This window comes from Nothoprocta perdicaria, unplaced genomic scaffold, assembly GCF_003342845.1.
Source record: "Nothoprocta perdicaria isolate Ctin4 unplaced genomic scaffold, notPer1 scaffold_30, whole genome shotgun sequence".
Classification (NCBI taxonomy): Eukaryota; Metazoa; Chordata; class Aves; order Tinamiformes; family Tinamidae; genus Nothoprocta; species Nothoprocta perdicaria.
In genome coordinates, this window is record NW_020455533.1 from 383,242 (window position 1) to 405,442 (window position 22,201).

The 22,201-nt window shown below is 37.1% G+C and overlaps 1 protein-coding gene across 2 annotated transcripts; it reads right to left on the reverse strand.

The window, feature by feature from the left end:
• Positions 1 to 4,609: 4,609 nt before the first annotated feature.
• Positions 4,610 to 20,864, reverse strand: ZNF507 (zinc finger protein 507). Of its 2 annotated transcripts, XM_026042331.1 has the most exons (7): positions 20,792 to 20,864; positions 16,004 to 18,129; positions 14,922 to 15,027; positions 10,691 to 10,805; positions 8,835 to 8,939; positions 5,834 to 5,968; positions 4,610 to 5,703 (listed from the first exon to the last, which is right to left on the reverse strand). In XM_026042331.1, the coding sequence occupies exons 2-7, from the start codon at positions 18,122 to 18,124 to the stop codon at positions 5,340 to 5,342; spliced, it is 2,946 nt and encodes a 981-aa protein (XP_025898116.1). In that variant the 5' UTR covers positions 18,125 to 18,129; positions 20,792 to 20,864; the 3' UTR covers positions 4,610 to 5,339. The 2 variants fall into 2 exon arrangements, with proteins under 2 accessions (XP_025898116.1, XP_025898115.1); XM_026042330.1 differs by lacking the exon at positions 8,835 to 8,939 and having other exon boundaries at positions 20,792 to 20,813.
• Between the last annotated feature and the right edge of the window lie 1,337 nt (positions 20,865 to 22,201).

Here is a 22,201-nt window from a genome sequence, read left to right on the forward strand (position 1 = left end):
GGCAGCCTCCGCCTGGCACCGGGGAGGCCGCTCGGCCGCGGGGAGGAGTCGCGGCTGGGGAGGGGGCGGGCTGAGGCGGCGGCCATGGCGACGGGCCCGCGAGGGGCGGGCGGCGGCGGGACCCCGGGGCTCCCCGCCGGTCCCCAGCGCTGCGGGGCTTTCTTTTCTAATATTCTTTAGACTTTCAAATATTTCGGGACTTGGAGGTGAATTTTGTCTCCCGTTCTCTATCAACTCCCTCGTACTCCTCATTTATTCACACCATAAACTTTCAGTGGTGGTGCTGGGTTGGGGGACACGGCTTTATCTCTGCAGAAGGATAACTCCAATTCAGACTGTTTTCTACCCTGCGTAAAACCCACAACATGCCTGTAGCACTTTATTGTCGTTTTTAACTTGCAGTGCATCTTAGTAAGTTTACTATGAGGTAAATTTACCCTAAATTAACCTGCCGAACCCTTTCCCAGCGTGTGGGCTCCCCGACCGCCCAGGGAGCCGGCACTACCACGCAGGCAGGGGCAGGACCCATTTTTTTTTAGGACAATATTCAGCCGCTTTTAACAGTTGCGTCATTCTACAGGCCAGCAATGCTGCTTGCTGTCTGCTTTGAAACTTTGGTTCATTAAGAAAGACAGTATTTGGAGCAGAAAAGAGAAGTGAGTTCTCTCTGTGGGAAGTGACCCCTTGGCTCTGGGCTGGCTGTGGACAGGACAGAGGAAGCTGGTTGTAAGACTCTGTTTCAGGAAGGAAACGTGCCGAGCATCAGATGCGGTGTTTTAGGACACCACATAATCTGACTAGGTTATTTGTGGGTGGAAATAAGTTCTGTTGAGGCTCTTGTTTTATTAGGTCAAAGCAAGCACAGTATTTTATGAATTGGGCAGTACCTAGATGCCAGATTCCCCTTGAAAATTTTTTTTTTTCTCTTCAATTCTGCACTGAGAAGCTATACAGTTTAGGACTCTGTAGCACAGCACTAAGCACTCTTGCAGTTTCTTTCTTTTTCCTTCTCTTTTCTGTGTCAGACACAGGGTGGTAACTGTAGCAAATGAAAGGAAGTCAGGCACCCTGTTTGTTAAACTCTGTTACTTTCTCCTGTCTTTATTTGGCCAGCAAGTGACAGGTGGCGTGGGGGGAAGCTCCAGCAAGGCCAAGAAATACACTATTCATTAAAAATCAGGTTACAAGAAGTGTACATGATGGATGAGTAAGAGTCAGCTGCTCCCCTGAGAAAAAAAAAAAAAAAAAAAAGTAGTGTAAGGTTTTTACTGCCTGTATATCAGAGGCAAAATTCCCACTGCGTTCAAGAAAAGTGTAGGTGAAGCACTTAGGGACATGGTGTACAGGGTTGGTGTTGAAGGGCTTATGTTCGGACTCATTGATCTTGAAGGTTTTTTCCAGCCATAATGATTTCATGATTCATTACGAATTTTGAAGGTACAGTTCTGTCTTTCAGCATTGTTGCATCATAACTGCATCCAGACTTGCCACTATTTTGACTTGCTTTAATGGTCTTGTACTTCTTGACTACAGTTACTCTTCCAAAACTTCCATTAACAGCATTAGCACCTTGTTGTCCTGATACAAGAGTGAGAAATGGCGGGGAACTATTCCAAATACTTTTTGATTTAAGCAGAGACCCATCTCTCTATACATTAGTTCAGTGCTTGAATTTCGCATAATCACAATCATATTTCATGCAGGTAAAAAAAAAAAAAAGCGACTACAACATTTAACAAAAAAGGTTTATTACCAAAATACAATATTAAAGTCAATACGTGACAAACTCCTGTAAAGCAAAATAAATTATTCTAACATTGTACAGTATTTCAGAAGGTAGTTAAAGTAGTACTACAGACTTTGCTTCATAGTTCCAAACAGACAGTCTTCTACCAGGAACACAATCCTAGAGAGCTTAAGGCATGCAGCTTAATGTGCTGGATAATTTTTATAAAATGAAATCATCCTATTTAATAAGATACAGTATCAGAATTAACTGCAGTCTTTACATGTCAGTTTTCTAAGTTTTCTATACTTTGGCTATAAAAGCAGTGCCATAGTGTTACAATATGTTTTCTTAAAAAAATACATGTACCCATGTCCATGAATATCAAATGCAAATGTAAATTTATATTAAATATATCTTAACAAATGTTACTTTGAGCACCAACTGTACATTTTTAAAATGATTAAATAAGTGCTTCTGAAAGAGGAAAATACAGTAACTCTGACTGAAAACCACTTTACTTTTCCAGGCCAAGTGTAAGTCGGAAAGATGAATTACCCACCTATTTATCAGTATAGTCTAGAATGAATGAAGTCTTCTCCTTAGTAGAAGTATAGGCATTTAAAACCAAAGCTGTGTGTTACAGTTCATGTGCCAAATAAATCTATTTAAAGCAAACAGCAAGTGAATTCCTGATCAATCAATAGTTTCGTGACAAAAGATCCTAAAATATTTTAAAACCTTAAAGAAAGAGGAAGACTGCAGTGTTGGTAACCTGGAAATGTGCTTGAAAAGCCCTTACATAACATGCAACCAAGCCAACCACACACTTTCTAAAAGCTGATATCCTGAGGAATAATTTGCTTTCAAAAACAGCCTATGGAGAACTTCTGATAAAATCCATGGGATTTTTTTTTAATGGGTAACTAACAGCAAGCAATGTGGAGACAGTAAGTTAACCTCCGTACAGATACGGAAGAGTATTCGTTGGCATTTGTTAAGGCTCGTAAGACTTTTCAGAGGGAACCGACTTTCGATTGCACTGTAGTAACACATGCTCAAACTGCAAAAAGCAACAAAGAGAAGCTGTAAATAGATGCATCCTCCTCAGTCATCCCAGTGCAGTGACTCTTGGTGTGTTACACTTAACACTGCAGGTGTGGCCTACACACACCAAAACTGTTAATTTTGAGCCAAAGTTGCTTGCCTTTTAAGTCTTGGTTCACTGCCATCTTTCTCTCAGCTTATGAGCGCAAGTTTTCCACCTATTTTTTCCATTAGCACAGCAACTCTAAGATACACTATCCTTTTACTGAAAAATAAGATTGTGACAAAATATTGTTTCTATGAACACAGATAGGTAGCTCAACATAACTATGGATCTCTTTGGACACTTGAAATTTGCAGTACATGGGATCTCAGAACCACCAACACTAGATGGATTCCAAATAATTTGCTGCTTTGATATGAATTGAGTTGGAAATGAAATGTGTCAATAGGACAAGAACAATACACCATTAGAAGTTACCTCAATTTCAACTAATGAAAATGAATCATATTTTTGTAATGTAAAATCCATCTGTATGACCATTTAACAAAAAAGCTTTTGACTGATAATTATGTGTAATTACTTTTTATCTGTGTCAAGTACCTCAAATATCTGACAAAAGATCCAGGCCAATTTTGAAGTAAAGTTTCTGTAAATTGATTTATAAGAATGCTTAACCCAAAAGAACAAGTTGAAGATGCCTAAGGAAATTGCTTAAAAAAATCACCAAATGTTTTTGGAGTCTTAATGTCTTTTACACTGGCCTTTAGATTTTGTGCTGCTTCGTAAAGCTGTAATAAGATTTTTTTTGTTTGCCCCTTTTAGTCGGCAACAGCACAATAGACTGTATACTACATATGCCACCTTCTTAGATTTATAGCTGTAGCTTATCTCTGCTAGCAGAAATATATAAATAGGAAATAAACATAAAATACTTTTTTTTTTTTCCTAAGAGCAAGTCAGTTTTCAAGCAATGAGCAACTAAAACACAGCTAACTGCATTACCATGTTGAGAACTAGGTGTGCCTCTGTGCAACTGCCATTCTTTAAAAGCAGAAATAAATGCCCAGGCTAGAAAGTTTTAATCAAGCTGCTAAAGGGCTTCTTCAGAAGTGCTACTACTTCACTTGGTAGGAAGCATGTATTTCAAACAATTTAAGTAGCTGACTCTATAAATAATCGCAAAAAAGTTGCCAGGTAATTAGCCTGCATAATAATATTCCCAGCTGATACAAAGATACCTTCTACTGCAATCGCTGAAACTCTAAGGAAGATCAGCGTTGTAGTCTTTGAAGCTAAAGCCTTTAAAAGGGAGAGATTTCTATGTGTTTCTTAGAAAACAAAGTAAGCCCTAATTCCCTTTATGAATCCATACTCTATGCACTACTAAAATTTATTCTACAACTGATTGGATCATGTTTTCACTTAAAATAGTTTCCTGTATTTTATGTTTTGAAGTAGCACATTCTATAGGAAGATTACTGTATCTTTCTGTGATTTTTTTTCCTCTATAGATATAGCACAGCCAGACAAATAGGAATTTTGGACAGTGAGAGGGATTTTTGAAGCATGTAGGCACTTCTCAAAATTCCACTTTGTGCTCGTGCACATCTTTAGGAATCTATGTAGCTTTAAAAATCTCTTCTTGGCAATTACAATCAGTTAACACCATATTAAAAATGCTCACTCATGTGTACTGCAAAGTAATTACCCCAAGTTAAAACTACATATGATCTGCTTAGTTTTTTTAGTTTGTTTTGAAATAAGATTTGCTAAGTGTGTTAAGAAAAACATGAATAAACAGCAGAACATTATTATGAAGGATCCTTTACACACTGAGACTGTAGCTATCAAAAGATGTCCTATTTCGTGAGGATCTAATCAGCCAAATGATCAGCAAAAAGCTTCTAGGCTACGCAGCTTCTGCTGCTGTGAAACAACATAGAAGATACTAATCTTTTTCAGAGAGAGGACTTGGAGTTTGTAAGGCCTTAAAAATATGACGGGGAGAATGAAATGCCTCTATGCAGCTGCAAGTACACATGTGAGCCCTTAGCCATCTCCCCACCTTCCAAAAGCTGGACAATGTGTACCATTCTACTGTAAAATGTCCATCTATCTCTTGCCAATTAAGAAAAAGTGTGTAAAAAAATTCTTTGTCCAAAAACTTGCAAAACAACCAAAAAAGGAGGAAGATAAAAAGTTTTAAAATTGATAAAAAGCTTTTTATGCCTTTGGATTCTGACTTAGTGTACCAATGCGTTATTATGGAGTACTACCTGACAATTAGGAGGGGAAAAAAAAAGAAAAAAAGTACACACTCTTGGCACCATTCAGAGAAATAACAGGTTAAAGGATTGTTCTACTGCCCACACCTGAACTTCTTTCTTAAATGATTCATCCATCCCTGGCTAAGCTAATGTTTTCCTAATGAAATAAGGAAGTGGGCTCAGAAATCAGCAACTTTCGCTTGCATTTCTTCTCTTTAGCAAGTTTCTCAGGCAAAATTAGTAAAGATTGGTGTTATCCACTCAAGAAAATCCTGCTTTTAACTTAGTCCTTCATCTAGTTTGTGCTCTGAGTTGCGTTGTGGTCCTTATTTAGAATGATGTTTATGATTTCACCCTCGTGTTCTTTCATATGATCCAACAGATTTTCTTTGTTGGTGGACTCAAAGCCACAAATACAGCAGCAGAACAGAAGAACACAGTATTCTGTGCCAAGCTGGGGCAGAGCAGAGTTCTTTTCTAAGCTGCATGAGGTATTCATCAAGGTAGGTTTTTCATTTTCATCAGAACCTGAAATTTCATTAGTAGTTTGGTTAATAGACTCTGCAAAAGATATCAGGTTGTCTGAAGTTGCTAGAATAGGTACTCTACTTTCATCAGTGCCTTCTAATAAGGTTTTTTCAGGAAGCTGTCCTTGAAACCTAAAGTATTAAGAGGAAAAGAAAAGAGCAATTTCAAAACATGCTTTTTTTTTTTTGCTTCTTGATAGAAACTTTTCTTTGAATCTGAGTCTTTCAAAATTCTAGAGGCTTGAAAGTAAAGCTGACATACCTGCTGCTTTGTGAAATTGCATCATTAATAGCCTTGTTCACTTGTTCATAATTATAATTTTGGTCACTTGCATGTTTCCACATGTGGGACTTCAGGGAGGGAGGATGACTACATACATATCCACAAAGAGAACATCTAGGGGAAAAAAGTAGAGAAGGAAAAACAGAAGAAATTAACATACATCAATATAGAAATGAAATTTTACCATTTTTGAAATGCACTAGTTCTTCCAAAAGGATCAGAAAACAGCAAGATGCATTTTTGCTTGGAAAAATTCTGCTTACTCATTTCAGGACAATAACATGACAGGAGTTGTCTCATACTTCTATAACAGAACATGTCAATCCCCCCTCTCCCTGTTTCTGTCAGGTTTCTACCAAGTCATGTTAGTCTGCAAAGATAAATTAGTCACCTCAGCTTGAAACAGATAGTGCATGATATCACTCCAGAGCTCAGCAGTATTTGTGGTAAAGATGAGGTGCTCTTCCTGCTTTGCAAGTCTTCAGTTTTTCCAATTGCATCGGGTTTGACCAGGAGCACTTTATTTTTTCTCTCCTCTTAGAAATTGAAGGTGACCTAGTTCTAATGAATTACAGCTATGAATCTATCTCAGTCTATCTCCTTCCTCAAAAAGAGCAAAATGGTTTTCTGTTCAAGTAATGTTGTCTCCTGATATATTACATTATAGTTAATCTGTTTAAAAAAACTACTAGTTGCTTTAGTAGGTCATTAATTAAGTCCTTACAAGACTTAATTTACTTCTTACAGTTGTTTTAGAAGAAGAAGACTTTACTTCTTACAGCTGTTGTTTTTTAAAGGAAAATTGCTTCAGAACTGGGACTCAGAAACTATATAAAGCAGTGTTAGGAACTAGAATTCAGTAAAGTTTCACCGCTGCTCCTATTGACAACAGGATCTATGACTTAAATGCCTGGCAAATAATCTCATAAAAGAAACTATCTCTATTTGGCACAAGTTTGTGGAGAGCTGCAAAGTCTCATACGTTACGTGGCTGCATGGTGTGTTACCTTGCTTATGCAGCAAGATAATCCTATTCTGCTGGTGAACAGTAGGTCCTTTTAGCTCATTTGTCTCTATTGCTCAATTGGGAATGCACTATTCTATTTTTAACTGCTCCTAACTTGAGGCCTCCTCCTAACTATAAGCCTCCTTCTTATAAAGAAAATGGGTGTTTTCAAATATAAAAGAGTTTACCCTCATGCTGAAAGTTTTATTATGTCTAATAAGGCTGCTACAAAATAATGCCATTGTTTTAAGTAAAAAATAAAAATACCTTGTAATTCATTTTTTAAATAAAATTAGGCCAGAATATTTTTTTCTGCATAACACAGAAGTCATTAAACAATGCTAATTTGATTCTATATGCGCATGTATTCCAATAGACTTTTGGTATATGTTTATGATGGTATATAATTTGTCTACATTGCTAACACAGCTTGGTCTGTGGGTTGATAAAATATGAAGAAAGCTCCAATTCACTGTTTGTTTTGATCCACCTTTAATTAAACACTTATTTTCCAAAGTACATAAATTTACTCAGCTAATTTACTAATTGTATTTACTTAACTGAGGACAATATGATGAGCTTAATGCTTTTGACTACTTCAGGCTGGCATGCATTTCAAATCAAACATGCAGAAACTCAGCAACTTTGATGCACTTTATGATCATTATCCATAATACAATGTATATTAAACATAATTATCTTGAGGCAATACATAAATTAATATGAGATGGCAGAAATGGAAGCAATCTGTAAAGTTTTTCTTTAAGTAGTGTTTCAAAAACAAGTAACAATTGAAAACGATGGAATTAGGAGAATACTTTTTCTTACCTGAAGCCTGAATTTGCTGCACAGTTACAGTATATGCAAGACATTCTTGGGGAAATTATTTTTCCATTGAGTTTTGTATTTTGGTAGTCGATTCCTTTCATTTCTATAGCATGATTTGCCCTACTGATTGACCTATGCTGAATTATTAAACTCTACTGTTCAAGTGTATCCCAAATTGGTCTACTGAGGAAATAATTATCTCACAGCTTTTGATAGAGTATTTCCTCAGGGACCCAGAGGCCAAAGTGTGGAAGTTTGCAGTAATCTTGGGTAATACTAAGAATACTTAGTGATAGTTTATAAAGTATGACAGCAGAGCATACAGAACTTAGTACTGCTTTCTAGTACATGTTGGGCGAAAATGCATTGTAAGGATTTTGTTTGAAGTTACAGAAACAGATCTTCTTGAGAGTAAACCTTGTATTTTAACGTACTTTATTTTGATTATTCCTGTTCCCTTTAAAATGCTGTCCTAAGAAATGTTGAAATGTTCAAATCTTTCTCATTTTTTTCTTTACCTTTTTACTTTTTGTTAAAAGTCAGCAGTAAACAATAACCCATTTTTATGCCAACTTTTCCTGATATGTATTTATATAACATACCAACATATCAATGGATAGACAATTACTTAAAAATACTGACTCCACATACTAATATCTTAACTAGGGCATTGCGATGCAAATCTGGATTCTAACTAGTAAGTATGCAGAAAGGCTGTGCCTTGACTAGAATATTAAATGAAGCCAGAGGACATTCCTGGGCACTGGAATTCAACAATCTGTGATATTATATTGTTAGAGGTGCCCCAGCATGGTTTTGGCACATGCATTTCCCCGAGCAATTGCAGGCATGCTTTGTAATTAACATGATCCTGAACCACTTGCAATAGGCAGTTTAGATGCAGCCACCCCAATTTTGAAAAGAAAGAGTTGAATACTGTATCAGAGGGAGGTCACAGACATACTCGATTTACTAGCCTAAATATCATCTAGCTATATCAAATCAATCTCTATCTCATCAAAATGAAAAAAAGTTGAACAAAGAATGAATCTAGGAGGGAAAAGAACCAAATCTCAATTCTGCTTCATTTCATAACAAAAAATCACTACGATCAGAGCTTTTGGCTCACTTAGCACTCTTACATACTTGTACTGTTCCATTAGCTGCACTGCCTGATGCTCCTGGGGGTGGCGCCTCATATGGCATTTCAAGCTATTCATATTTGTGGTGGCAAAGTCGCACACTCGACATCTAAAGAGACAAAAATAGGTAAACTAATCTGAGAAGTAACTGCTTAAACTATTCCATAAATAAAAATCTAGGAGAATAAAAAGGTATCTGGAAAGACTACAGTGAAAACTAACATCATGTATAGATTTCCAAATGGTAACATTAACTTTCAATTTTTGCACCATGGGGAATTTTTGTACCCCAAAAAAATCTCCTCCACTTTTCAGCATTAATCACTAGGCATATGGAGCTGGTTCCTTCCTGAAATCCATCTTGAGGTACCTGCACTGACGCTGGAAAACATCACTAAGTAAAAGAGGGATCTGGGTGCTCTGGAAGCAGCCATGATACAAATTGCTTTGCTGTTATCCAGAAGCAGAAGGTGATCGTAAGAGCTTTAGGGGACATGCTGCATTTTAAAGTGCATCTTATTGTTCAAGAACACAAGCTCTACTTAGTGCAACAGTTAAATTTCTAGCATCCTTTGTCACATAATAAAAAGACATTTACAGGTAAAAATATAGCAGCATTATAGTGAGGTGCCATCTGATTGTATGAAAGGCTTGAGGAACACATGTTTCAGAATAAGAAACACCAGAAATACTGGATCTTTGGTTTTTAGGCTGTGGCTTGAATGTTCTACCAATTCTATAGATAGGCATAAGGAAGGAGTCCATCTAAAGTTTGTAAGAAAAGCAAGCCAGATCAGTAGGCTTAAATTTATTATGCACTGATCTGTATTTCCAACTGAAAATTTTCACGTGTTTCTAAATCAAATTGTATTAATATTTAGTATGAATATAAAATTTTAATAATAGTAAAATACTAATATATGCATCACTATATAGACCAAAATCAAAATACAGCATTTCTTGTGAGTCTTTTTAGTCAAAAGGGAAAGTCACCTTTTGAGTGCAAGTTTTCAAGGTCTAAAGATGAATTTCCAGAGTTCGTAGAAAAAGGGCAATTATATTTGCTCAAAAAAAAGTTTTACCAACTCAGTTCTGGTTTCTAGCCACTAGAGAGGGACAGAGATCCACCCTCAATAAGAACAGATTGAATTTGAAGGAAGTTTGGAGAGGGAAAAAAGTAGAAAAATGCATCATTTATTTTTCTCCTCTGAGGACCTATACAGTCCTCAATTGCAACCAATTTTAGATACCATAATTTATATAAATCTGTACAATGTCTTTGAAGGAAAGTTTATAAAATCTGATCCTAAAGGAGTTTGTTAATATTGATAAAGATACGGGGAATGAGGTAAGACAAAGAGCCAAATTTTGCTCTATGGATATTCCTCGACTCCTCTTCCTTCTCCTAAGGAGTGTGAACAAGAGTTCACTCTCCTCAAGAGAGAAGAGCTGCTTGCCCTGCTCTTTAAAACCAAGTGTTAGAACAAGTTGTATGATAACAGACATCTTGCAATAAAGCAAATCCAATACAAACTTTGTGTGCAAAGGGTTTGCCAAATATGTTGTTACCTTCTAAAGACCATTATTACAATGCAATTATATTCCCTTGTACAACTGGATGCTTCAAACCAAAAACCAGCCCTGGACTGCTATAGCTAAAGATGCATCCTGGAAAAGTTGGCAAATCTTAATTAAACAGTTTGAGTTGATTAGCATGTATGGCCCCTTCCATTTTGCAGTGCCTTGCAGTAAAATTCTGAAACTGGCACTCTTTAACATTATCTTCAAAATTGCACAAGCAAGGAAGTAACGGTGCAGACCAAGGGCCTAGCGTTACTCAGTAATAACTGGGACACTCACCTATATGGCTTATCAGAGTTATGAATTCGTCTGTGATTTCGTACACCAACGTAAGTTGTGCTTGTGTAGTCACAAACATCACATCTGTACAGTTTTTGAACTGAGGCCTTATTTCCTGTATGAAACAAGATGCATAACTTTAGTGAGATACATTCAGCATTTAAGAAGTTCTCAGGTGATAATTTCAGCATGCAGTTGAATTTTAAAACATGAGTTAAGATTTTAAAATGATACTTCAATATGTGGAGCAAAGTGGCAATGGATATGGAGATAATAAGTGTTCATTTGCCATTTACTGGAATTACTAAAATTTTAGGAAAGTGCATTCTCTTTCACCATCCACTTGCTTCCCTTCTTGGGTTACTGTGGTCAGTATAAGGTACTGAATGATGACATTAGGACTTTGACTGCTTTGCAGGATCAAATTAAAGGAAAGGAGGGTGAGAGAAGACATGTCTGAGGGTAGGCAAGTTTTTAACTAGCAAACATAAAAAAGAAAAACAAAAGGTTTCCTGAAACCCTAAATCTTCTTTATCGTCCAGATAAACTAACCACTAACTAAGGTGGTTACGTTCAGAAGGATCAGACATGATCCAAAAACCAGGTACTGACCAGAAATAATTTGGAACTTCTCCAAATTGCTAAAAAGTAATTGCAGCAGAAATCATTTTTTTCTTTACGGAATGAAAGAAACTTTTGAAAAATTAATGGTTACAGAGACAAAGGCTAATGACTAATTTAACACAGAAAAATGTGTGCCCGCAAGAGCACAGTTTGAGTATTTTGGGATGGTCTTACTCTTCCCTCAATGAGTAAGGAAACTGGGTTAGAAATATTAACATTTAGAAGGAGAGATGGTATTTTTAATGCAGATGGTTTTTCTCCTCTAGTCTATCATACAGCCTTTATGCACTTCCAAAAAAGGGAATAGCAGGAAGAAGGACAAGAAAATTGGGGCTGCTTAAATCAGCACTATTGCCACAAGAAACATCAAACTGAGACCTTAGGCATTTCTTTCTGTATCTGCGTTCTACCTCTCACTAGCCTAAAGCATTAAAATTCTACTTTTTCTCTTCTACATGTAAAGAAGTTGTTTAAGTCCATGCTACTTTTGCACCAAATTCTTATTAGCTGGCTCAAAGGTCAAGCTATGGCTCTCAGTAACATATGTGGACTGATGAGAAATACCTGCTAGAGTTCCTGCAAAATTTCTCATGTGAGAAAAGATTATTGCTAAAGTACAGGGAAAAAAAATACAATTTAACAAATTATATGTGGGAGACAAGGTAAACCTCAAATCTTTTCATTATCATTATAAAAATGAAGTATGTTCATGGTAGAATTCTGTTTTAAGGAGATACTTTGAAGTTTACCTTTTCACTTCCATCTTATTTCACTAAGGAGCACTGAAATATGTCAAAACATTGTAAATATGTTATTTTGAGGGATACAGTGATTTAAATGGTAAGCTTACGGTATGTTTTAACTCTAAAATTAAACACTCTTGTTTCAAGATGCAAAGTAATTAGTTAGTGCTAGAGCTCTAGGCTGATATAACCATGGTTTTATTCTGAAGAATATATCATGTTTATTTATATTATCATATAAAACAAAATGATAATCTGAATACAAAGAAAGTCTAAAAAAACCCTGCATGTATAAAGAATACAGAAAAATATTTTACATTTTGTGAAGACTTAGGAAATTGCTCACTGTTCTGGCATCTTTATAAAACATAATAATACAGAAATAAAATATAATAATTGCACTCTTTGCAATTCAGCCTTAAAAGTTTTAAACTATATCTAAATTTTTCCCACTATGTGCTGAGAGAGCTTTTTAAAATATATTACTGTTCAAAGAAAATCTCTCTGATGACAAATTATCAAAGCAGTCTTAAGTATGTACTTACAGACTTAAGAATTTATATTTCCACAATTATGCTTTTATGAATACACATTTATGCAGAAGACCTCAGATGAATACAAAGACACTTACTGGGCTGCAGATCTACAGTAGAGCAGGGTGGTGTCAAAGTTGGACTATTGCATGTTCTACTTGAATCGTTCTTTCATCTTAAATTCTGCAGCTTTAGAATAAACTGTTCAAATATATTTTTCTGGCAGGAATGTGATATTTTATTGGGTAGGCAATTGAAAATATCTAAGGAGATTCTAAGGGCATTATGAAAACATATCAAAAGGGCATCATTGAAACAATCCATAGTCACAAGTGGCCAACCACCTAGCAGCACACACTGTGCAGCAATTATTTATTCAAATTGCTACTTCATATTTATTCTTTCAGCAAAATGTATATAAGTTATCCTATATTCTATCTTCTCTGGCTGTAGCGAAACAGCAGTTGTTCTCCCCCCATGCTCCCCAAAAGACTTATTTCCTCTGGTCGTGGGGGCTTTTTAGGTTTCTGGATTTATGATACCAAGTCTCTTAAAAGCAAACACAGAAATGAGAGATCTTTATTCCAGCAGCAGTAACAGGTGCTCCTATAATGCTGCTTATTACGCTATTCCTTCATTATTAGACATTTACAATCTGATCATATTCAGTGTCATAATGTTCCCTTTTAATTTATGGTACAACCATGATGAATAAAGAGACTTTTAGGACTAACTATTTCATAAACAAGAAATGAAACTGTTCCAGCTCAGGCATCTTTCACATAAACAGATGCTATGCCATAAACTTCTTTGTTTTGCGTCGCTTTATAGGGATGACATCTGTTTGACAAGAGATTGCTGTACTGCAGTGGTGTTGCAATTTGATTATAAATTGGTTCTAAAATAATTAAAGCATTCTAAAGTATAAGTTAATAAAAGTTTAAAAGGAGAACTATTTTCATTCAAGCCATATTACTAAACTTGATGTGGAATAACAATTCAATTAAGGTGCATGGCTGTAACATTTTTATAAGATAATAATGAATAAAATTATTCTAAAAAAATCACTTTAGGAATTAAATCAAAATCAGGCAGATTTTGTGAGCAGGGGTTCCTCTTTCGTGAAAGTCACAAGATCAGGACATAAACTAAAACTACTGTTTTAAAAAGTAGGATTTGCAAAAGCAGCTAGCCACCTTTTTAAGTCACCTTAATGAGATCTAAGTGCAGAGGTACAGTTTTTTGAAAGTCTGACATATTTCAAGTGTCTTATGGTACATATTCCTTTATGAGGAATTTATTATTTCTTTTATTATTTCCTTTAAGTCATCTTACTGCAATCTAAGTACTACCCTACAGTATGCATTTTGCAAACAAGAGATCTTTGGACAGAAAAGAGCTGTGTGCATAAAATGAGAAATATTTCAGCCTATAGTTGTTTAGAGGTGCTCTAAATTAAAAAGTACTAATAATTACAACGTTCCCTTTAGAATAAAAGCACTGTAAATAATTTCAGGAATTTTTAGGTCAAGTTGCAATAATAAATAGTGTGGTTCCAAGACAGTCGCAGCATTTTAAGACCACATTTTCTCTAATCTTCTAAATTTGGCTTAACACATCAGGCTTTAAAAAGATACCTAAATATACTTAAATTACACTTAAATATTTAAATTATAAGCAAATACAATAATTTAGAAAATGCATATCTACTAATATCTTGGTAACTATTACAGAAACAGGTTGCATTTTTAGAACCCCTTACATTTGCCTAAGTCTAAAATGAATGACTCATTTTAAACTTTACCAAAATAGCTATTCCTAAATATGGAATGCAAAATTACATTATTTGTATATAGTGTATAGTGTACAGTGTATAGTGTATATAGTGACAGCAAACTATGTTTCTACAGTGAGTTTAAAACAAACAAACAAACAAATAGGGTTTTCTGTTATTTATACGAGACAATTCAGAAAAACATTGTAGTTGGTAAATGGAAGGGAAAAAATGTTTTTCTTCAAAAAGAGAAAAAAAGGTAATATTCCATAACACTTATTATCTGCAGGTATTTAAAATATTATTTTTCAAACCGAAGAAATCCAAGATATCATCAGGGAAAAAATGTATTCCAACAAATGCCAGTAAGACCTCTCAAAAGTGAGAATTATAGGAAGCTTTGCATGCTGAAAAGGTGGCAAACTGAAAAGATGGTTCTGAACTGAACAGGCATGAAAACATTCAGCTGAGAGGAGATCTTAAAAATAGTAAGACTATAAATACAGTGAAGTAATTTTTAAGTAAATTGTAATTTTAAATTAAAATATATGCAGTACCTTCTCTTTCATCTACTTCATTGGAAACTATTAGTTTGTTAGATGTGGCTGTTGAAAAGATATCTGGAAGACTGTGTTGCTCTCTCTCATGATTTCGCAGTTGACTCTGAAAAAACAATTCCTTTAAATATATAGTGCAAACAGAAATCATTTCAGATACTGCAGTAATTTGCAAAATTATTACTCAAGTTTTCATGACAACTATGATAAGACATACATTAGCCACGTACAGGTTATTCCTCAATTAATTTTACTACAAACAAAATGGATTATACTTTAATGTAACAAAGGACTGGTAAGAGTGATTAAGAAGCAATATGATTTGTATTAAAAAAAAATATTGTTCACCAAAAAAGTGACACTATTCATTATATACTTTTTTTTTCCAAACTAGGATTTAACAATAGGACAAATGGGAAAATTGGCACTATACTGTTGCCTATGACAGTTCCAGCTGCAAGACCTGATACTGATGCTGTATACTGTATTTTGCCAAGTGAAATGAGCATCCTTGAGCATACAGGATGCAGTTGCAGGCACTGATGTTAAATATGGAGACTAAAGCTGAGAGCACTGTATTATTGTGCTCTTGTATGTAATTTTTCAGATCCAAGTTCTGCAGAATGGTTAACCCATCAAAGCAACTGACAAAGAAATAAAAGAACTTCTATTTCAAAGATTCTCATACATTGTCCCCAAATTCTACTCCTACTCTTGCACATACAATGAGTGGGCATATTTCAGCTTTCTGTTAAAGTTACAAATTTTAAGTTATCTAATGCTTCCATTTCTTCATTTATTTACTGTGGGTTGGTACAGGATACTAACAGGTCTACAGGATGGTTCTCAAGAGAAATAATTTCTAGGAGGAAGCAAGCTTTTTTCAGTGGGTAAGTCAGAATAATTATGGCAGAATATTATATTTGGAAAGTGCTGCAGGCAATAGTCTCCAACTGTAATGACTCTGAAGATAGGATGTCAGATTGAATTTAGTTAGAAAGAGGGATCACCAGTTGTTTAAAAAAAAAAGGTATCAAATGGGTTATTTAGCTATTATAAACAAATATAGGAAATAACATTACCTTATAATGAAAGGATTCTTCACATTGCTTGCATTGATACATTCTTGTTTTGCAGTGGTTGATCATGTGGCTCTCTAGATCCTTGCTGTTGTCAGCAATGTGTTCACAGATAGGACACTGATATGGTTGCCTCTGACGATGGACTCTCAGGTGTTGTTTTATGTAGCCCTTATTACCGCTGCTGTAGTGGCAGAGGCGGCAGCGGTAGGGGCGGTCCGCGTTTGGGATGTATTCCACTAGGTTACTTCCTGCAATATTTGCATCATTTGCATCTTGGCATTGTGCGTTGTCTTGCAGTTCTTTCAAAATGTCATCATCAGAAGCATTCTGATCTGTCCTCTCTTTCAGTTTTTCAATGACAGTGAGCAGTGACATGCTAATGCCCATTTTAATTGGTGCTTCTGATAACTCTGATCTTTCTTTATCTATCTCCACTATTGCACAGCCACTTTGGTTTAAGCTACTGAACTCTTCCGCAGGATTCTCAAGTGCAGACACCACTTTAGAATGAGCTGTGAATGGACCATCAGCAGCTCTCTGCCCTGTGTCTGCACCCACACAGTCTTCCCCTGTGAAAGTCCTAAAGCTGGACTTGGTTAGTTCTGCAGCTCTGATAGGCATTGTTACAAGGGCTTCTGCAGCTAGGGAGTGCAGCCGTAAAGACTCTGAATTCGTCCTTCTTCGTACAGGAGGAGCGTTTTCGTCAGTTGTTAGGTTTTTATTAGAGCTTAATTCATTATCTTTCTTCTCAGTATTATTCCATCCTATTATCACCTCCTGAATTTCATCTGAACGATAAACTTGAGGTCCTTCACAGATAACATGGGATCCCTCCGAGATTAATTGTTTTTCTGTTTCAATGTCAGTGTTCATCACAAAAGGCTTTTGTAAGACACTTTCTTCAGCACCTGGCAAACGCTCTACTATTACGTTAACATGACCCTTTTTATTTGGACTACAATTAATGATCTTCTGTGCTGATGAAAGCAGGCTATCAGCTATCAAATTATCCTGTTCTGTATCTGATACAGTCTCCTCTAAAACTTCTGTAGCAGGAGACTGGGCTATTGACTGATTTAACATCTCTTCCTCTTTCACACTTGCTCCTGGTGATTTACATGACATTTGCTCAGAACTGCAAATCTGAAGTTGAAGAGAATGTTCACTCTGAATATCTAGCTCATTGTTTTCCAGCGCAAGTACAACTGCATCCACACTGTGAGGTGTATGAGTTACAACAGTCTCAGACAAATTCGCAGTTTCATTTTCTTCTTCAAAGATAGGATAGGAACAATCAACTTCGCCGGCATGTTTCCAAGCATGTGTTTTCAACATTCTTTGCTGACCACAGGTGTATCGACAAATTAAACAGCGGTATATGCCATACTGCTCGTAAGTGTACCATTTCCTCCTACCCATCTCAGCCACCCGAGTGGACCGAGTTGTATCTTTGCATTCCAGATTTCCTGTCTGCTCAGTCCCTGATTTGACACTTCCTTCCACCGGCCCTTGCAAAAACGAACTCGAGACATTTACACATTGCTGTGCCTTTGTCTGCATGTTAGTTTTACTGTCACTCTCGTGGTAATTTTGGAAGTGGGATTCAAGCTCCTCTTGATTTTTGGAAGCAAAATGACATTCCGAGCACATTAATATCACTTCATTTTTCTGCCCGTGTTGTTTTATGTGTTCTTGTAGCGTTAAGAGAGACGGTGATAGAAACTTACATAGACTACACTGGTAGCACGTCACCTTTTTTTTGCTTTGTGGAAGACAATCTGTCACGTAATAATCTGCTTGCAACTCCTCCGTCTTTTTAGTACCAATAACAGATAGCTCAATTGTTTTAGCTGGGATTTCACAAAGATCTTCTGTGTCAAAAGACTGAAAAGAAGCATTAGGATGGGAACGCTTTTTCCCTATTAAAAGGCATCTCTGTGACTTCTCACTTTCAACTATCTTGCTTAGCTTCTGAATAACGTGGATTAGTGGATCAGTTTTACATTTCCTCTCATCTTCACTGTTTTGCAGTGTTGGACCAATCACTGTTTCAGAAATCAGTACAGCTTCCTGTTCTCCAATATTTGGCATCAATACTGCAACACTGCTTCCTTCTTCCATAGTATCTAGGAGAAAAGGTTTAATAAAACATTAAAATATATACATATACACATACACAAATTACTGGACAGCACAAATGATATTCAATAGACCTGCACCGAATCAGGACACTCCGTAACTGCCTATCTCCAAGCTGTGTAATGACAAGATGACTAGTTTTAAAGTATAAGCTAATTAGAGTTGTTGCAGATTACTGTCTATTTCTTTAACAGGACCATACATTTGAACGTTAGATCCTTACACATGCCAATCAATAGTATCTGGCATATTTATGTTCAAAAGCCATAATATGATATGAAAAATGTATTCCTAGCATGCTTATTCTGACGTATTGATGTCTGATGTGAATATCAATCTGTAACAACATAATTTAAAAACACAGGCAAAATCCTTCCTAGAAAAGTTAGAGGGGAAAAAATCTAGCTTCCATTAGTCATTCTCTTAGGCCTCTATGAAAGACAATTCAAATGTCAAGTCATACATCTTAATTTAAATCTCACAGAAGACTTCTTGTAGCTATTCCTGCAAATCGTTAATTGCTGGGAAAAAAATCAGTTGCTATTTAAGTTCTGAAAAGTAGGTATTTTTTCTGTTTTGAGGGGAAAATAGTTCTGGGAGCTAAAGGCAATAACTATTTCCACTTGCACTTCCTTTAAACACATCTAACCATAAACCACAGGCAATAATGTGGTAGTGTTGGAGGTCAGATTAGAAGCCAATTCATATAAACATACATGAAAACATATTTTGTGATGTGGGCAAGGCTCAGGGAATGGGGAGTCAGATGGAAAGTCTTACAGTGGAATTTACTTCTGGAAATAACCTACCCGAGTTCCACAAAATATATAATTCAGAACATACAGGGATGCCAAATTTCCTTTTACCGGTAATCCTTGTGTATTTATCGTAAGCTTATTCAAGTTTTTTTTTTTTTTTTTTTTGCAAGAAAGATGTGCGTGCCAAACTAGAACTTAAGAGCCGTAAGCCTACTTTTTAAATGCATTTAGCATACAACTGTACTACTAAAAAAAAAAGGATGTTTTAATAATTCTGCCTAATAATAATACAATCCTGTCTATTATTATGTTATCTTTGACATATGAAGAGGAATTAAACCAGGCCTCAATCTGTCAATAAGCAATATATTGTTTTATCTCACAACAGCGGGTATGAACGTGCCCTTTTTTCAAAGGGCACAAACAGAGCACCAGGTTCATGTGGCGGCAGGAGCTCTCAGCTCACTCTGCCTGCCCTCCAGCCCACCCGGGCACTGGCTGCTCTGGTACCTGCCAGTTCCTTGGCCTCTCAGCATCCCTCATCCCCACGGACATATCGAAGGAATAACCGAAGCAGAGACAAGTGCCATAGGTAACTGTTGGTGGCACAGCATGGATGTGTTGTTTAGTCTAATTTTGTTTGAAACACATTAGAAAAGATAAAACAATGTTGCAGTAATATTTATTATAATGCTGGAAGATTTCATGTGATGACACAGGGGGGACACAAGGTACAGGGACTTGTACAGCCATTTATTTGCTGAGGCTACAGTTAAGAGTGTAAATGAAGCATCTCAACTCCATGTAGTCGCATTTACTGGAACTTAAATACAAACTGTAAGAAATTCCTTTATTGCATAGGAAGGCAGTACAAGTGTTACGGCTCTGCAACAAATTTAATCCTATTACTGAACACAATATACAATTGCTCTATTTTAGCCTAGCAAGCAAAGAGCCAGATTTTCCTCTAGTTATTTAATTATTACAGCCAATGAAGTTTGCCCAGCACATGCCCTTTCTTCATATTGTAAGGATTTTATTTAAAAAACCCAAAACATTAGTTTGAGAATACATGTAAATACAATTGTGTAGTAATAATTTTTCCTCATCTTTTGATGCTGAACGTCATCTTTACCCTGACATATTTTTCTGAACACATATAAAGATTTTTCTTTGACCCATCAGGAAAGGAAAGATATACAATAACCTGCTTATGTTTCAATATGAAACAATTATATTTCTACCAATAAAAATCTGGTTAGGACAAGATCTTTATATTTAAGTCTTGTGCAGTTGCCCCCTTCTATCTGGTACACATGACCTTTAAACCAAGTTAAAACTTATCAAAATTAAGTATGACTTCATGCCTTTTTTTCCATCCATGTGGTTTCAGGAGAACTTCAGAGTGTCAAATTTTAGCCTGGGCAAAATTTGCAGGATGAATATTTTGTGATGTTATTTTTTAGGATGGAGACTTGCTTATAGTTAAAAATAGTTCATAATACACACAAAAAGGTAGAAATTCAGCAAAAGAAAGCAACTGAGCAGAGTACTGTTTACCCTTTCTGGGCATTCATTGTACAAGTTTAGCATCCTTGAGACAACTTAGTGTTTTTTTCTTGTGATAATTCTAAAGTGTAAGTCATAATTTCCCTGCACAGAACTACCAAAATTGCCTTCGTTTGCCATTCAGGTTATTGATGCTGTGAATTATAAAGTTACAGTAACTTTGAGAAGAGCTCAGACTCACACTGAAGAGTATTCAGCCACTTCATTGAAATAATAGCTCCAAATATCAATGGAGGTTTTAAACAATTTTTAATACTAATTTCCCAGTTTCTCGCATTTGTTTATTTAATTCAAGCTTAACTCAAATTCAGTACTGTCTTACCAGCGGGAATCAATAAACCCAACCTGAGAGCTAACGCTAGGCTTAACCCCCAGTCATTCACACGTTGAGCACAGAAGCCGATGCCTTAATCCGCATTTGGTCCTGGGCTTCCTGCCGCGTTCGGCAGTGCGCTGAACGGCCCCCGCCGGTGGACGTGGCTGGGAGAACCCGCGGGGCGCAGCGCTGCAGGCTGTGCCCGCGGGGCGCACGGCTCTCTCCCGCGGCAGGTTCCTGGGGCGCCGGCACCGCGCAGCCGCCCGCCCCCTCCGCCGCCCCGCGCAGCGCAACGCCGCACATGGGCTGCGCGCCGGGCCCGCGCCTCCCTCACCACCTACCTGCCGCGGCCGCCGCTCCCCGCTGGCGCCGGCCCCGCCGCGCGGCCCCCTTGCGGGGTGATTCTCCTTTAAAAAAAAAAAAAAAAGAAAGAAAGAAAAAAACTCTTTTTCCCCCCCCCCCCCCTTTTTTTTTCTACCCTTCCTCTCCCTCTAACGCCTGGCCACCGCTTCAAGATGGCGACGATGGGGACTGGATCACGTGAGGCGCGGCGCGGGTCAGGTGACCGGCGGGCAGCGGGGGCCGCCTTCCCGCTGCCGCCTCCCGCGCGTTGCCACGGAGACGCCCGGGCCTGAGGCCTCCGCACCCCCCTCCCCCCCCCCAAAGTATGTGTGTGTGAAGCTGGGGGGACTTAATTGAAGTATTTTAACTTTAAGAACATGTATGGAGTCAGATACAGGCCGGAGCAGCACGCAGCACGGTGCTGGGCGGCTTGGCGCGCTTTCAGGCAGCCTCGGGAGCGGATTTGCAGAATGAAGAGTTGCAAAAAGGCCTTATTCTGGGCGCAGTTCCTACCTTCCCACAGGGATTTCCTGGTCGATGCCAATACTTGGGCATAACGGCTCGTGTCAGGAGCAACCGTGCTGAACAGGTGCCTTGGACTGATACTGCTGCGAAGCTCTACGTGAATGTGTAATTGCTTTAGGTTATCTGGCAGTTTGTTACTTTAATTTGACCTGACCTAAAATCCAGTGGCACCTATTTACTATGAATGGTTCTAAATAATCTAAATAATCGAATCTGTTTTTCCTCAGCTGCTAATATGCTTGGAGGGTGACCCTGCAGACATTTTTTTTTCTCCTTTTCTGCTTAAAAATTGTTTTTTTTTCCCTTCTTTTGGTAACAATCTCCTTTTTTAAAGAGATTGCTGTGGGAGAATGAAAGGATGCATCCATATTCTAAAAACCCACCTAAATGCATTTTGTCTTAAAAAAAAAAAAAAAAAAAAAAGGATACATAGTATTTGCAATGTAAAATATAATAATGATAATAGTGAAATGTTTTTTTCTGTCATACTAAATAGAATCACAGGATTGTGATTATTTTTCAGGGGCTGTGTTCCTTTAAAAGCTTAGT

Bases quoted from the DNA above. Each gene is read 5' to 3' on its own strand.
- ZNF507 (XM_026042331.1), bottom strand. From the start codon at position 18,124: ATGGAAGAAGGAAGCAGTGTTGCAGTATTGATGCCAAATATTGGAGAA. The intron at 8,940-10,690 runs GTGAGTGTCCCA...TTGTCTCTTTAG, and splicing joins AACTCTGATAAGCCATATAG to ATGTCGAGTGTGCGACTTTG. The intron at 5,969-8,834 runs GTATGTAAGAGT...TTTTTCCCCTAG, and splicing joins CAGCTAATGGAACAGTACAA to ATGTTCTCTTTGTGGATATG.